Here is an 18,803-nt window from a genome sequence, read left to right on the forward strand (position 1 = left end):
ATGACAGAATCTGTCCATACGCTTTCTACAAAAGACACACTGGAACCTAAAAATACATCCAGACTGAAAATGAAGGGCTGGAGAACCATCTTTCATGTCAATGTGCCTCAAAAGAAAGCTGGGGTAGTGATTCTCATATCAGATAAATTAGATTTTAAGCTAAAGACTGCGGTCATCCTTACAGAAGGATGCTACATCATTCTTAAAACATCTATCCAACAAGAAGATCTAACAATTGTAAATATTTATGCTCCCAATATGGGAGCAGCCAACTACATAAGCCAACTGTTAATTAAAGAGTCATATTGACATGAATACATTAATAGTAGAGGATCTTAACACGCCACTCTCGTAATAGGCAGATTGTCCAAGCAGAAAATCAATAAAGAAACAAGAGCACTGGGGCACCTGAGTGGCTCAGTGGGTTAAAGCCTCTGCCTTCGGCTCAGGTCATGATCCCAATGACCTGGGATCAAGCCCCACATCAGGCTCTCTGCTCGGTGGGAGCCTGTTTCCTCCTCTCTCTCTGCCTACTTGTGATCTCTTTCTCTCTCTCTGTCAAATAAATAAATAAAATATTTTAAAAAGAAAGAAAGAAAGAAAGAAAGAAAGAAAGAAAGAAAGAAAGAAAGAAAGAAAGAACAAGAGCATTGAATGACACATTGGACCAGATGGACCATTCCACCCTAGAACAGAACATTCCACCCTAGAACAGCAGAATACTCACTCTGGTCAAGTGCACATGTAACATTCTCAAGAACAGACCACATACTGGGTCACAAATCAAGGATCAACCGATAACAAAAAACTGAGATTATTCCCTGCATATTCTCAGACCACAGTGCTTTGAAACTGGAACTCAATCACAAGAAAAAGCTTGGAAGGAATTCAAACAAATGGAAGCCAAATACCACCTTGCTTAAGAATGTTTGGATCAACCAGGAAATCAAAGAAGAACTTAGACAACTCATGGAAACCAATGAGAATGAAGACACTTTGGACCAAAACCTCTGGGATACAGCAAAGGCAGTCCTAAGGCGGAAATACATAGCCATCCAAGTCTCCCCCAAAACAACTGAAAAATCCAGAATACACCAGCTGTCTCTATACCTTAAAGAACTGGAGAATTGGGTGCCTGGGTGGCTCAGTGGGTTAAGCCACTGTCTTTGGCTCAGGTCATGATCTCAGGGTCCTGGGATCAAGTCCTGCATCGGGCTCTCTGCTCAGCAGGGGGCCTGCTTCCCTTCCTCTCTCTCTGCCTGCCTCTCTGCCTACTTGTGATCTCTCTCTGTCAAATAAATAAATAAAATCTTTAAAGAAAAAAAAAAAGAACTGGAGAATCAACAACAAATTAAGCCAACCCCAGGCACAAGAAGATGAATGGATCAAGAAGATGTGGTATATATACACAATGGAATACTATGCAGCCATCAAAAGAAATGAAATCTTGCCATTTGCGACAACATGGATGGATCAAGAAGGGAAATAATCAAGATTAGAGCAGAGATCAATGAGATAAAAACTAGAGATATAGTATAACATATCAACGAAACTAGAAGATGGTTTTTTGACAGAAACAATAAAATCAATAAACACTGGCCAAACTAATGCAAAAGAAAAGAGAGAGGACCCAATGAATGAAATGGACAGAATGAAAAGGACAGAAACAATCATCAGAAATTATTATCAACAGTTATATGCCAATAAGTTAAGTAACCTAGATGAAATAGATGCATTCCTGGAAACCTCTAAACTTCCAAGACTGAAACAGGAAGAAACTGACAACCTGAATAGACCAATATCTAGTAACGAGATTGAAGCAGTGATCAAAAACCTCCCAAAAAACAAGAGCCCAGGACCTGATGGATTCCCTGGGGAATTCTACTAAACATTCAAAAGAAATAATACCTATTCTCCTGAAGCTGTTTCAAAAAATAGAAACAGAAGGAAAACTCCCAGACTCTTTCTATGAAGCCAGCATTATCCTGATCCCCAAACCAGGTTAAGACCCCATCAAAAAGGAGAATTTCAGACCAATATCACTGATGAATGTGGATGCCAAGATTCTCAAGAAGAATCTAGCTATTAGGATCCAACAGTACATTAAAAAGATTGATCACCATGACCAGGTGGGATCAATCCCTGGGATGCAAGTGTGGCTCAACATTCACAAATCAATCAATGTGATAGAACAAATCAATAAGAGAGAAGAGAAGAACCACATAGTTCTTGACAGAACATGTCAACATGTCGACATGGTCCTCTCAACTAAAGCAGAAGAAATATTTGACAAAATACAGCATCCATTCCTGGTTAAAACTATTCAAAGTATAGGCATTGAAAGAACATTCTCAACTTCAAAAAATCTATCTATGAAAAACCCACAGTGAATACATTTTCAATGAAGAAATGCTGACAGCCTTTCCTTTGAGATCAGGAACATGACAAGGAAGCCTACTCTCATCACTATTGTTCCACATAGTACTAGAATTCCTAGCCTCAACAATCAGACAACATAAAGAAATAAAAGGTATTCAAATTGGCAAAGAAGAATTCAAACTCTCTCTCTTCGCAGATGACATGTTACTTTATATGGAAAACCCAAAAGACTCCACCCCCAAACTACTAGAACTCATACAGCAATTCAGTAACGTGTCAGGATACAAAATATATGCACAGAAATCAGTTGCTTTCTTATACACAAACAATGAAAATATAGAAAGGGAAACAACAGAATCGATTCCATTTACTCCAGCACCAAGAACCATAAGATACCCTGGAATAAACCTAAAACAAAAAGGTATAGGATTTGTACTCAAGGGACTACAGAACACTCATGAAACAAATTGAAGAAGATGCAAAAAGATGGAAAAGTACTCCATGCTCATGGTTTGAAAGAATAAACATTGTTAAAATGCCTATACTGCCCAGAGCAATGTACACTTTCAATGCCATCCTGATCAAAATTCCACCAGCATTTTTCAAAGTGCTGGAACAAACAATCCTAAAATTTGTATGGAATTAGAAAAGATCCCAAATTCCTAAGGAAATGTTGAAAAAGAAAAACAAAGCTGGGGCATCACGTGCCTAATTTCAAGCTTTACTACAAAGCTGTGATCACCAAGACAGCATGGTACTTGCACAAAAACAGACACATAGATCACATATGGTCAAATAATATTCAACAATGCAGGAAAAAATATCCAGTCAGAAAAGAACAGTCTCATCAATAAATGGTGCTGGGAAAATTGGACACCTATGAATAGAAGAATGAAACTTGACTATTCTGACACCATACACAAAAATAAACTCAAAATGGATAAAAGACCTCAGTTTGAGGGAGGAATCTAACAAAATCCTAGAGAAGAACATAGCAGTAACCTCTCTGACAGTGGCCACAAACTTCTTTCAAGACATGTCTCCAAAGGCAAAGGAAATAAAAGCAGACATGAACTTTTGGGACTTCATCAAGATAAAAAGCTTCTGCACAGCAAAAGAAACAGTCAATAAAACAAACAGGCAACCCACAGAATGGGAAAGTATCACAAATGGCACTACAGATAAAGGGCTGATATCCAAGATCTATTAAGAACTCCTCAAACTCAACACCCAAAAAACAGATAATCACATCTAAAAATGGGCAGAAGACACGAACAGACACTTCTCCAAAGAAGACATTCAAATGGCTAACAGACACATTGAAAAATGTTCATCATCATTAGCCATCAGGGTTTAAATCAAAATCACATTGAGCTGCTACCTTACACCAGTTAGAATGGCCAAAATAAAAATACAAGAAAAAACAAGTGTTGAAGAAAATGTGGAGAAAGGGGAACCCTCTTACAGTGTTGGGGAATGGAAGTTGGTGCAACCACTTTGAAAAATAGCATGGAGATTCCTTAAGAAATGAAAAATAGAGCTAACCAAGACCTTGCAAATGCAAGGGTACTTGCTACTGGGTATTTATCCCAAAGATACAGATGTAGTGAAAAGAAGGTCCATCTGTACTCCAATGTTTATAGAAACAATGGCCACAATCCCCACACTGTGAAAAGAGCCAAGATGCCCTTCAACAGACAAATGGGTAAAGAAGATATGGTCCATATATACTTCCATCAGAAAGAATGAATACCCAACTTTTGTATCAACATGGACGGGATGGAGGAGATTATGCCTAGTGAAATAAGTCAAGCAGAGAGAGTCAATTGTCATATGGTTTCACTTACTTGTGGAGCATAAGGAATAACATGGAGGACATTAGAAGAAGGAATGGAAAAGTGTATTGGGGTAAATTGGAGGGGGAGACGAACCATGAGAGACTGTGGACTCTGAGGAACAAACTGAGGGTTTGGGAGGGGAGGGAGGCTGGGGTATAGCTGAGCCTGGTGGTGAATATTAAGGAGGGCAGGTATTGCATGGAGCACTGGGTGTGGTGCGTAAACAATGAATCTTAGAACACTGAAAAAATAAAATAAAAATTTTTTTTAAAAACTGGAGAATTTTAGTGCTATGATAAATGAGGCAGAAGAGAGAATTAGTGATATAGAAGACAAAATGATGGAGAATAAAGAAGGTAGGAAAAACTACTGGACCACAAAAAGAGAATTTGGAGATAAGTGATACAATAAGATTAGACAATATTAGAATAATTGGGATCCCAGAAGAAGACGAGAGAGAGGGCAGAAGGTATATTGAAATAAATTATAGCAGAGAACTTACCTAATTTGCAGACGGAAACAGGCATCAAAATCCAGGAAGCACAGAGAACCCACCTCAAAATCAATAAAAATATGTCAACACCCTGTCATCTAATAGTAAAACTTACAAGTCTCAGAGATGAAAAGAAAATCCTGAAAGCAGCTCGGGACAAGAGGTCTGTAACCTATAATGGTGGAAAAATTAGATTGGCAGCAGCCCTATCCACAGAGACCTGGCAGGCCAGAAAGGACTGGCACAATATATTCAGAACATTAAGTGAGAAAAATGTACAGCAAAAATACTATATCCAGCTAGGCTGCCATTGAATATAGAAGGAGAAATAAAAAGCTTCCAGGACAAACAGAAGACAGAATTTGTAAACACCAAACCAGCCCTACAGAAAATATTGAAAGGAGTACTCTAACTAAAGAGAGAGCCTAAAAGTAGTAGACCAGAAGGGAACAGAAACAATATTCAGTAACAGTCACCTTACAGACAATACAATGGCACTATATTCATATCTTTCAATACTTCCCCTGAATGTAAATGGGCTAAATGCCCCAATCAAAAGACACACAGTATCAGAATGGATAAAAACAAGACCCATCAATATGTTATCACAAGACACTCATTTTAGACCAAAGATACTGCCAGATTTAAAGTGAGGGGTGGAAAACAATTTATCATGCTAATGGACATCAAAAGAAAGCTGAGGTGGCAATCCTTATATCAGACAAATTAGATTTTAAGCCAAGATGAAGAACACTATATCATACTTAAAGGGTCTGTCCAACAAGAAGATCTAACAATTTTAAATATGTCCCAAACATGGGAGCAACCAATTAAATAAACAAATTAATAACAAAATCAAAAAAACATATTGACAATAATACAGTAAAGTAGGAGACTTTAGGACCCCCTCACTGAAATGAACAGATCATCTAAGCAAATGATCAGCAGGAAATAAAGGCTTTAAATGACACTGGATGAGTCAGACATCACAGATATATTCAGAAATTCCCATCCCAAAGCAACAGGATACACATTCTTCTCTAATGCACATGGAATATTCTTCAGTATAGATCACATCCTGGGTCACAAATCAGATTTCAACTTGTACCAAAAGACTGGGATCATTCCCTGCATATTTTCAGACCACAGTGCTAGAACTAGAACTCAACCACAAGAGGAACGTTGGAAAGAACTCAAATACATGGAAGCTAAAGGGCATCCTAAGAATAAATTAGTCAACCAGGAAAATTTTAAAAATTCATGGAAATAAATGAAAATGAAAACTGGACATTTCAGAACCTTTGGAATACAGCAAAGGTGGTCCTAACAGGGTCCTAACAGGGACAGCATATAGCAATACAAGCCTTTCTCAAGAAACAAGGAAGGTCTCAAATACACAACCGAATCCTACACTTAAAGGAGCTGGAGAAAGAACAGCAAAGAAAGCCTAAACCCAGCAGAATAAAAGAAATAATAAAGGTCAGAACAGAAATCAATGAAATAGAAATCAAAAGACCCAAAACGAGAAGCTGGTTCTTTGAAAGAGTTAAGATTGATAAACCCCTGGCCATATTTATCAAAAAGAAAAGAGAAAGGAGCCAAATAAATAAAATCATAAATGAAAGAGAAAAGATCACAACCAGCATCAAAGAAATACAACTATAAGGACATTTTATGAGCAACTACACACCAGCAAATTTGACAATCTGGAATAAATGGATACATTCCTAGAAATGTATAAACTACCAAAACTGAACCAGGAAGAGACAGAAAACCTGAACAGACCCATAGCCAGTAAAAAGATGGAAGCACTCATCAAAAATCTCCAAACAAAAGCCCAGGGCCAGACAGTTTCCCAGGGGAGTTCTACCAAACATTTAAAGAATAATTAATACCTATTCTCCTGAAACTGTTTCAAAAAAAATAGAAACGGAAGGAAAACTTCCAAATTCATTTTATGAGGCTAGCATCACCTTCATCCCAAAACCAAACAAAGTCTCTATCAAAAAGGAGAATTACAGACCAATATTCCTGATGAACATAGATGCAAAAATTCTCACCAAAATACTAGCCAATAGGATCCAACAGTACATTAAAAGGATTATTCACCACGACCAAGTGGAATTTATTCCTGGGTTCCAAGGTTGGTTCAACAGCTACAAATCAATCAATGTGATACAATACATTAATAAAAGAAAGAACAAGAACCATATGATACTCTCAGTAGATGCTGAAAAAGCATTTAACAAAATACAGCATACCTTCTTGATCAAAACTCTTCACAGTATAGGGACAGAGTGTACATACCTCAATATCATCAAAGCCATCTATGAAAAACCCAAAGTGAATATTATTCGGATGGGGAAAACATGAGAGTTTTTCCCTTAAGGTCAAGAACATGGCAGGGCTGATCGCTATCACCACTGCTATTCAACATAGTACTAGAGATCCTGGCCTCAGCAATGAGACAACAAAAAATAAAAGCATCCAAACTGGCAAAGAAGAAGTCAAACTATCACTATTTGCGAATGATATGATACTTTATGTGGAAAACCCAAAGACTCTACTTCAAAACTGCTGAAACTCCTACAGGAATTCAGTAAAGTGTCAGGATATAAAATCAATGCACAGAAATCAGTTGCATTTCTATACACCAACAGCAAGACAAAGAGAGAGAAATTAAGGAGTTGATCCATTTACAATTGCACCCAAAACCATAAGATACAGAAGAATAAACCTAATCAAAGAGGCAAAGGATCAGTACTAAGAAAACTATAGAGTACTCATGAAAGAAATTGAGGGAGACACAAAGAAATGGAAAAACATTCCATGCTAATAAATTGGAAGAAAAAATATTGTAAAAATGTCTAAGCTGCCTAGAGAAATCTATACATTGAATGCAATCCATATCAAAAGACCATCAACTTTCTTCAAAGAAATGGAACAAATGATCCTAAAATTTATACAGAACCAGAAAAGACCCCAAATAGCCAGAGAAATATTGAAAAAGAAAACCAAAGTTGGCAGCACCACAAGCTCTATTACAAAGCTGTCATCATCAAGACATTATGGTACTGGCACAAAAACAGACACATAGATCAATGGAACAGAATATAGAGAGCCCAGAAATGGACCCTCAACTCTATGGTCAATTAATCTTTGACAAAGCAGCAAAGAATCTCCAATGGGAAAAAGAGTCTTTTCAACAAATGGTGTTGGGAAAACTGGACAGCCACATGCAGAAAAATGAAACTGGACCGTTTCCTTACACCACACACAAAAATAGACTCCAAATGGATAAAAGACCTCAATGTGAGAAAGGAATCCATCAAAATCCTTGAGGAGAACACAGGCAGCAACCTCTTCAACCTCAGCTGCAGCAACTTCTTCCTAGAAATATCACCAAAGGCTAGGGAAGCAAGGGCAAAAATGAGCTATTGGGACTTCATCAAGGTCAAAAGGTTTTGCACAGCAGAGAAAACAGTCAACAAAACCAAGAGACTATTCAACAGAATAAGAGAAGATATTTGCAAATGACAGATCAGATAAAGGGCTAGTATCCAAAATCTATAAATAACTTATCAAACTCAACACCAAAGAAAAAATAATCCAGGGGCGCCTGGGTGGCTCAGTGGGTTAAGCCACTGCCTTCGGCTCAGGTCATGATCTCGGGGTCCTGGGATCAAGTCCCGCATGGGGCTCTCTGCTCAGCAGGGGGCCTGCTTCCCTTCCTCTCTCTCTGCCTGCCTCTCTGCCTGCTTGTGATCTCTGTCAAATAAATAAATAAAATCTTTAAAAAAAAAGAAAAAATAATCCAATCAAGAAATGGGCAGAGGACATGAACAGACATTTCTGCAAAGAAGAGAAGATGGCCAACAGACACAAGAAAAAGTGCTCCACGTCACTCGGCATCAGGAAATCACAAATCAAAAGCACAGTGAGATACCACCTCACACCAGTCAGAATGGCTAAAATTAACAAGTCAAGAAATGACAGAAGCTAGCGAGGATGCGGAGAGAGGGGAACCCTCCTACACTGTTGGTGGGAATGCAAGCTGGTACAACCACTCTGGAAAACAGTGTGTAGGTTCCTCAAAAAACTGAAAATAGAGCTACCCTATGACCCAGCAATTGCACTATTGGGTATTTACCCTAAAGATACAAATGTAGTATTCCAAAGGGGCATGTGCACCCCAATGTCCATCAACAGATGAAAGGATAAAGAAGATGTGAGTTACACACACACACACACACACACACACACTGGAATACTATGCAGTCATAAAAAACCAAAATCTTACCATTTGCAACAAGATGGATGGAACTAGAGGGTATTATGCTAAGCAAAATAAGTCAATCAGAGAAAGACAATTATCATATGATCTCACTGATATGAGGAATTTGAGAAAAAGGACAGAAGATCATAGGGAAGGGAGGGAAAAATGAAACAAGATGAAACCAGAGAGGGAGACAAACCATAAGAGACTTAACCTCAGGAAACAAACTGAGGGTTGCTGGGGGGTGGGGAGGGAGGGTAGGGGTGGCTGGGTGATGGACACTTGGAAGGGTATGTGCTATGGTGAGTGCTGTGAATTGTGTAAGACTGATGAATCACAGACCTGTACCCCTGAAACAAATAATACAGTATGTATTAATAACAAAAAAAAAAAGAAAAAAGAAAACAATCCCATTTACAATTACACAAAAAATAATAAAATATTTAGGAATAAACTTAACCAAGGAGATTAAAGACTGTACTCTCAAAACTCTAACACACTGATGAAAAAAAAAACTGAAGATAACACACACTATTGAAACAATGTTCCATGCACATAGACTGGGAGAATTAATATTGTTAAAATGTCTACTATCCAAAAGCAACCTATAGATTTAATGCAATACCATCATTTTTAATAGAATGAGAGCAAATAATCCTGAAATTTGTATGGAACCACAGAAGACTCTTGAATAACCAAAGCAATCTTGAAAAGTAAAGCTGCAGGCATCACAACCCCAGATTTCAAATTAAACTGCAAACCTGTAGTAATCAAAACAGCATGGTACTGACAAAAATACAGACATATACATAAACAGAACAGAATAGAGAGCCTAGAAATGAACCCATAACTACAGGATCAATTCATCTTTGACAAAGCAGGAAATAATATGCCATGCAAAAAAAGATAGTCTCTCGATGTGTGCAAAAAACTGGACAGCCACATGCAACAGAATGAGACTGGACCCCTATGTTATACCATACACAAAAATAGACTCAAAATGCATAAAAGCCCAAAATATAAAAACCCAAAAATATAAAATTTCTAGAAGAAAACATAGGCACTAATTTTTCACATCAACTATAGAGACATTTTTCTAGATAAGTCTCTTCTGGCAAAGGAAACAAAAGCAAAATTGAACTACTGGGACTGTAACAAAATAAAAAGCTTAACCACCGAAGAAAAAAATCAAAAACTAAAAGACAATTCACCAAATGGGAGGAAGTATTTGCAAATGGTATATCTGATAAGAGGTTAATATCCAAAATGTATATTAACACCAAATATCTAAAATGTATATTAACAACTTAACACCAAAAAACCCTCAAATAATACAATTTAAAAATGGTCACTAGACATGAACAGACACTTCTCCAAAGAAGACATACAGATGGACAACCGTTCTATGAAAAGATGCTCAACATCACTTATTATCAAGAAAATGCAAATCAAAGCTATAATGAGATATCACCTCAGACCAGTCAGAATGCCTAAAATAAAAACACAAGAAACAACAAGTGTTGGCAAGTAGGTAGAAAAAAGAAACTAGTGCACTTTTGGTGGGAATTCAAACTTGTATAGCCACTATGGAAAAGAATATGGAGGCTCCTCAAAAAATTAAGAAAAGAATAACCATATGATCCAGTAATTCCACTATTGGGTATTTGCCTAAAGAATATAAAAACACTAATTTGAAAAGATATGTATACCCTTATGTTTACTGTCACATTATTTGTAACAGCCAAGATGTGGAAGGAACCCAAATGTCCATAGATAGATGAACAGAAAAAGATGATGTGGTACATCTACACAGTAAAATATTACTAAACCATAAAAAAGAATGGTATCTTGCCATTTGCAACAATATGAATGGATCTGGAAGGTATGATGCTAAGTGAAATATGTCAGTCAGAGAAAGAGAAATACCATATGATTTCATTCATAGTGGAATTAAAGGAACAAAACAAAGAAAAAAAGATAAACAAAAAGCAGACCCTTGGGGCGCCTGGGTGGCTCAGTGGGTTAAGCCGCTGCCTTCGGCTCGGGTCATGATCTCAGGGTCCTGGGATCGAGTCCCGCGTCAGGCTCTCTGCTCAGCAGGGAGCCTGCTTCCCTCTCTCTCTCTGCCTGCCTCTCCGACTACTTGTGATTTCTCTCTGTCAAATAAATAAATAAAATCTTTAAAAAAAAAAAAAAAGCAGACCCTTAAATATAGAGAAGAAACCAGTGACTTCCAGAGGGAAGATAGATGTGAGGATAGGTGAAACAGGGAAGGGGTTAAGAGTACACTTATGATGATGAGCAATGAGAATCACCATATCGTACACTTGAAACTAATATAATACTGTTAATTATACTGGAAATAAATAATAAACAAACATACTGAAAACATGAATTCAAAAAGATATATGTACCCCATATGTGTACTGCAGCACTATTTACAGTAGTTGGGATATGGAAACAATCTAAGTGTCCACTGATAAATGAATCAGTAAAGAAAAAGTGGTACACACACACACACACACACACACACATGATCACATAACAGTAAATAAGAATGAAATCTTGTCACTTGTAATAACATGTGTGGATCCTGAGAGTGTTATGCTAAGTGAAATAAGTCAGACTGAGAAAGACATATGATTTTACTCATATGAGGATTCTAAAAAAACAAAACAAGTTTAAAAAACAAACAAAAAGCAGATCTGGACCTGTAAATACAAAGAACAAATGGATGGTTGCCAGAGGGAAAGGGGTATAAGGGATGGGCAAAATGCCTGAAGGGGAGTGGAACATACAGGCTTTCATTTATATGGCATAAGTCATGAAAATAATAGGTACAGCAAGGAAATATGGTCAATGATATTATAATAGTGTCGTATGGTGACAGATGGTAGTTACACTTGTGGTGAGCACAGCATAGATATAGAGGTGTTGAATCACTATGTTGTACACCTGAAACTAATGTAACATTGTATGTCAACTGTATTTGAAATTTTTTAAAAATATTAAAGAGCTTCTCCTTAACCACTTTGGAGAAATTATTCCCTTCGGTCAATCATCTAGATATTCCTCATGTAAGACCCTAAGTCTTCTACTTACTTGAGCAAAACTGAGAGAGAGAGAGAGAGAGAGAACACACAGAGGGAGACAGAGAAGCAGACTCCTTACTGAGCAAGGAGCAGGACACAGGACTCAATCCCAGGAGCCTGGGATCATGACCTGAACCAAAGGCAGGTCATGATGAGCAATGAGAATCACCATTGCTCATCATGTGCTCATTTTTATTTATTTGGACATTTAAAACTTTTACCATAAAGCAGTGACAAATGTTAGATAAAACATTTTGATCTTTATATTTACTTTTACTATCAAAACTTTAAATTCCATATCAGTAGTAATATTGCATACTTATATTCATTCTATAAAGGGGATGATATATTTAATTGCTATTAATAGAAATAAACATTTCAGATAATATTAATGTGAAAAATATCTCTTACATTTTCTGCTTCTGAATTATGACTTGTATTTGCTTGGATTTTCTCTGGAACTACAATTTGTAGAAATGAATTTTGAGAACCTGAAGAAAGGAAAAAAAGAGTTAATAATTGTGTTTTATACCTGACTAAATATTTGTTCAGGTTCTTTTGTAGAATTCACTTGTGCACATATGAGTAATCACTGTGTACTCCTAAAAAAAATCTTGAAAACAAAAAACAGACAAGATAGTTATGAAAGACCAAAGAAAGGACAAAGGGTGGAGACAGGGGCATAGTATTAAAATTACACAAAATTTGTTACTCCTGAGGAAAACAGACCAAAAAACAGTCAAAGATAAACTTCAAGAAAACTTTGCTGAAATAAAAGATTAGAAACCATAGACTGGAAAGTACCCTGAATTCAGGAATAACAGTAATAATTAAAACAGAAAGTCTACAAAAGTTATTAGGTGTCTAAGAGAAAGAAAAAATCCTATAGGCTTGTGAGCAAACAGGAAGAAAAAGAAAATCATACTGAGCATTAGGGAGAAAGCAGACTAGCCTGATAATTTTTACATTATTCAACACTATAAATGAAGAACAATGTATTTTTTTAAGTTTTTATTTAAATTCCAATTGGTTACAATACATGTTAATATTAGTTTCAGATGTACCATATAGTGATTCAACATTTCCATACAACACCCAATGCTCATCACAAGTTCACTCCTTAATTCCCATCACCTATTTAACCCATGTCCCCACTCACCTCCTTCTGGTAACCATTAGTTTTTTCTCTATAATTAAGGATCCGTTTCTTGGTTTGCCTCTCCCTCCACCCTTGCTTATTTGTTTCATTTCTTAAATTCCACATATGAGTGAAATCATACGGTACTCATCCTTGTCTTATTTCAGTTAGCATGCTACTCTGCAGCTCCATATCCATCATTGCTAATGTCAAGATTTTGTTCTCTTTTTTTATGGCTGAATAACATTTCATTGTCCATACGCCACTTCTTTTCTTTTCTTTCTTTTTTTTTTTTTTTTTTCTTCTCAGATGCTGGGTTAGGGTTAGGGTTTACGGCCAATGTCAGGTTTAGGGTTAAGTTTAGGGTCAGGGGTAAGGGTATATGTGCCTGGTATCCTGCTGTTTAGAGAACTCTCCAGAGAGTTCAGTTTAAGGTTAGGTTTAAGGGTTGAGGATTAGGGTTAGGGTGATGGTTAGGGTTTAGGTTTAGGAGTTAAGGTTTGGGGGTTAAGAGGTTGGGATTTGGGGCTAAGGTTAGGGTTAGGGTTAGGGAGTTTGGGTGTTACAGGGTTTATATTAATTAAAGAAGATTTTACTTGATAGTTTATACACAATGTAGTTTCAGTGAGTGAAACCCAAGGATCTTCCCTTATGCTTCTACGCATCCATTTACAAACACAGGGTTCTTATTATATGCTATCATATGTTTATAAACACTTTTATTATAATGAAAGAAAGTTTTACATGAAACGCACATTATACTTCATGTAGTTATATTCAGTTAAGAATAGGGTACCAGGGTACCAGGTGGTGGGTATTATAGAGGGTATGGATTGCATGGAGCACTGGGTGTGGTGAAAAAATAATGAATACTGTTATGCTGAAAATAAATAAATTAATTTAAAAAAAAAAGAATAGGTCTACTCCCACATGTTTTTTACACATACATTTACAAACACATATATATCACTGAAAAAGATGTTACTTGAACAATTATTTATATATAGTATAGTTTCAATGAGAAGCATATGGCTATTCCCATATTGTTCTATGCATATGTAGAAACTTCAATGAAAGATGATACCTGGAAGACTGATTATATATACTGTGGTCTCAGAGTTTTAAGCATAGGGCTATTCCCATACACTTTTACACATTTGAAGAACAAGTTCTTTTGAAAATCTTTAAGAAAGTAAAGTGTGAAAAACCTCAAACTTCATACCCAGTAATACTTTCATTTGAACATAGAGAGAAAGGAGATGTATTCACAAGCAAAAACGTAAAGGAAATAGCTCAAAGTCCCTGTCACAAAAGGCAGAAAAATTCTTTCAATGAAGATGTCAGTATACTTAAAGTAAAAGGTTAGCAGCAGGTATTAAATAAACTTAAATATAAAATAAGGCTAAAACAACCTTGAGAATTATAGTTATTTAATAGAGTGCAAATGATATAAATATAGTAACATATACAATAATGTCAGGCAGTATAGAAGAAGAGGAAAACCATATGTGCATATTGATTTCCTTAAATTTACTGCATTGTGGCCCAAAAATAATTGTGAATAAAGCTGAAAATCAAGTGGTAGAAGTAGAAACATATTGTTCAATGGCATAACAATATAGGAGAACTGAGAACTAAGACTTAAAATAACCACAGTCATATAATAAAGGGGAGAGCAGGAAGTGGGTAGCAATAGATACTAAACTTTCTAATTACAGTGAGGAATCACTATTACTGCCTAAATAAAAAATTTAATCCTTTATGTTAGCACTATAAGCATTCCAAATTAAGAGAACATACACAAAGGCACCCAGAAAATAAAGAAAAAATCAAATTTTCCCAGTGAAAAGACTTTACCAAAAACATGATATCAAAAAGTATGATATAATTAAGAAGTTCTAAGATCAAATATCTCACTCTTATCAATAAATGTAAGCTGGATGAAATAACCAACTGAAAGAAAAATCTTCAGACTAGATCTGCAAAATCAAAACCCAATTACTCAGACCTTGTATGGAATATTAAACACTTGCTCTAAGCTAATACTTTATTAGAGGACCTAAAATGTAGCTGTGGTTCACATCAGGCAAAGTTGTATGCTTACAAGAAGAATGGTGATACAGGAGATTTAGGATCAAATCTGATTTTACTCATGGGTCTACACATGCATCCTATCATAATTTGCCCAATTATAGAACAGTATGTGGAAGCAGATATAATCAATATATTATGGAATCCCAATTTGTCTCCCTGACCCAAAGAAAGAGGATTATTATGGTAGAGAGGGCCAAATGAAAATCTCTGAATATCATATACACCATCATCAAAACATTTATAAACCAAATATTTCTAAATCCAGAAAGTAGTCCAAACCTGAAAAGAACTGAAGTATACAAGAGCAGTGATTCCTATTGTTTTTCTATTTTGTTTGATTTGTGCAGATGATAAGCACTAAGGACAATGAGTTGTCTTAAGGTTAGCCAGGTGATGACTGCAATAGCAAGTGTTGTTCCAAATATAGTCTCTTTACTGAAGCAAAGCAACACAGGCATTGGCACCTGCATGTAATCCCTGGTAGAAAAAGGTGTTTTCTCTAACCCAATAAGCAGAGAATTCCAGAAGAAAGTTTGCATTCTCACTTGACAGTGAGAGCAATGTACCATTCATACTGCCTCAGGTATTTATCATTTTTAGTTTTACTTCTTCCCAGACCCTAACATCTCACTGTCTGTGGTAAGGGGAATAATAATTCCTCTCAAAGATGTCTATACTCTTTAATCACCAGAACCTGTGAATATATTAGGTTATGTAGCAAAGTATATTTAGGTTTGCAAATAAGCTGACCTTAAAATAGGGTATTTGTCCTGGGTTATCCATGTAGTCTTAATTTAATCACAAGTGTCCTTAAAAGAAGATTTGGTCCATATATACAATGGAGTATGATGCCTCCATCAGAAAGGATAAATACCTTTTTTGTATCAACATGGATGGGACTGAAGGAGATTATGCTGAGTGAAATAAGTCAGGCAGAGAGAGTCAATTATCATATGGTTTCACTTACTTGTGGAGCATAAGGAATAACACGGAGGATATTAGGAGAGGGAAAGGAGAAGTGAATTGGGGGAAATCAGAGGGGAAGACGAACCATGAGAGACTGTGGACTCTGAGAAACGAACAGGGTTTTGGAAGGGAGGGTGCTAGGGGGATACCTGAACCTGGAGTACTGGGTGTGGAGCATAAACAATGAATCGTGGAACACTGAAAAAATAAAATTAAATTAAAAAATAAAGATGAATGAAGCAGAAGAGAGAACCAGAAAGATGGTAGTATGACAAGAACTCAGCCCAATGCTCCTAGCTTTGAAGACGGGAGAAAGGGAACCCAGACAAAGAATGCACACAGCCATTAGAATCTGAAAAAGACAAGGAAACTGTCTACTACAGCCTTCAGAAGGAACACAGCACTGCTAATTCCTTGATTTTAGCCCAATGAGACCCATTTTACAAAAATGTAAGATAGTAAATCTGTATTGTTTAAGCCACTAAATTTGTGGTAACCTGTTATAACAAAAATAACACTAATACATCACCTAAGAGAAAATTATTCTGGAATTCTGGAATGAAACTGCACCACTATCTCACACCATATACAAATATAAATTCAAAATGGATTAAAAATTTCAATATATAACCTGAAACCATTAAATTCCTACAATAAAAGCAGGCAGTAAGCTCTTTGACATCAGTCTTAATAATATTTTTTCAATCAGTCTCTTCAAGGAAGGGCAAAAAATAAATAAATAAAAACAGAGCTACCTTATGACCCTGCAATTGCCCTAGTGGGTACTTGCCCCAAAGATACAGATGTAGTGAAAAGAAGGGTCATCTGTACCCCAATGTTAACAGCAATGGCCAGTCACCAAACTGTGGAAAGAGCCAAGATGCCCTTCAACAAGCAAGTGGATAAAGGTACGGTCCATATATACAATGGAATATTACACCTCCATCAGAAAGGATGAATACCCAATGTTTGTATCAATGTGGATAGGACTGGAGATTATGCTGAGTGAAATAAGTCAAGCAGAGAAAGTCAAGTATCATATGGTTTCACTTACTTGTAGAGCATAAGGAATAACTTGACGGAGGATATTGGGAGTTGGAGAGGAGAAGTGAGTTGGGGGAAATTGGAGCAAGAGATGAACAATGAGAGACTGTGGACTCTGAGAAACAAACTGAGGGCTAGGGAGGGGCAGGGGGCAGGGGTATAGCTGAGCCCAGCGGTGGGTATTAAGGAGGGCACTTATTGCACAGAGAACTGGGTGTGGTGCCTAAACAATGAATCTTGGAACACTGAAAAAAATTATTTTTAAAAAATTAAATAAATAAATAATGGGATTACATCAAATTAAAAAAAAACTTATACAACATAGGAAATCATCAACAAAATGAGAAGGCAAGCCATTGAATAAGAATAGATACTTGCAAGTCACACATTGGATAAGGGGTTAATATCCAAAATATATAAAGAACTTAGACAATTTAATATCTAAAAACACCCCAAATGAACAACCCAATTAAGAAATGGACAGAGGACTTAAATACACATTACTCCAAAGAAAACACAGATGGCCAACAGGCCCATGAAAGATGTTCAACATCACTAATTATCACGGAAATGCAAATCAAAACTACAAAGATATCACTTCACACCTATCAGACTGATTATTAAAAAGACAAAAAACAGTGTTGACAAGGATGTGGAGAAAAGGAAACCCTCATACGCTGTTAGTAGGAAGGTAAATTAGTGTAGCTACTATGGAAAACAGTATGGAGGTCCTCAAAAAATGAAAAATAGAGCTACCAGATGATGCAGTGATTCCATTTCTGGGTATTTCACCAAAGAAAACACAAACACCAATTCAAAAAGGTATATACGCACCCTTATGTTCACTGCAGCATAATTTACAATAGGTAAGATATGAAAGCAACCAAAGTACCCATCAATGGTTGAATGAATAAAGAAAATGTGATAGATATATATACAAACATATATAATGGACCATTACTCAGCAATAAAAATGGAAATCTTGCTATTATAACAACATAGGTGGACCTAGAGGGTATTGTGCTAAGTGAAATACATCAGATGGAGAAAGATAAATACCATATGATTTCACTTGTTTGTGGATTCTAAAACAAAACAACAGAACAAACAAAACAAAACAGAAACAGACTCCTAGATAGAGGTAACCAATTGTTCATTAACAGAGGGGCATGGGATGGAGTGGCTGGGGGGAAACAGATGAAGGCCATTAAGATGTACAAACTTCCAGTTATAAAATAATTACGTCATGGTGATGTAATGTACAGCAAAGAGAATATAGTCAATCATATTGTAATAAATTTGATGGTAACCAGACTTATCATCGAGATTGTTTTGTAGCATATATAAACATTGAAATCACTATCTGCACACCTGAAACTAATAGGATGATACGTGCCACGTATACTTCATTTTAAAAAAAATAAAATTTGAGGCACCTGGGTGGCTTAGTCAGTTAAGTGGCTGCCTTCGGCTCAAGTCATGA

At 36.4% G+C, this 18,803-nt stretch overlaps 1 protein-coding gene across 6 annotated transcripts in view; it reads right to left on the reverse strand.

Moving 5' to 3' along the window:
• Positions 1-18,803, reverse strand: part of ADAM32 (ADAM metallopeptidase domain 32) — a 197,757-nt gene that overhangs the window by 164,854 nt on the left and 14,100 nt on the right. For all 6 annotated transcript variants that reach the window (XR_014306696.1, XM_082715368.1, XM_082715369.1 and 3 more), the window contains exon 2: positions 12,490-12,569. Coding sequence is in view for 5 of the 6 variants with exons in the window: in XM_082715368.1 (XP_082571494.1) it covers positions 12,490-12,569 (80 nt within the window). In the remaining variant the exon portion in view is untranslated. The remainder of the gene's footprint in view (positions 1-12,489; positions 12,570-18,803) is intronic.

Source organism: Mustela nivalis (assembly GCF_964662115.1).
Source record: "Mustela nivalis genome assembly, chromosome: 20".
In the NCBI taxonomy this organism is placed as follows: Eukaryota; Metazoa; Chordata; class Mammalia; order Carnivora; family Mustelidae; genus Mustela; species Mustela nivalis.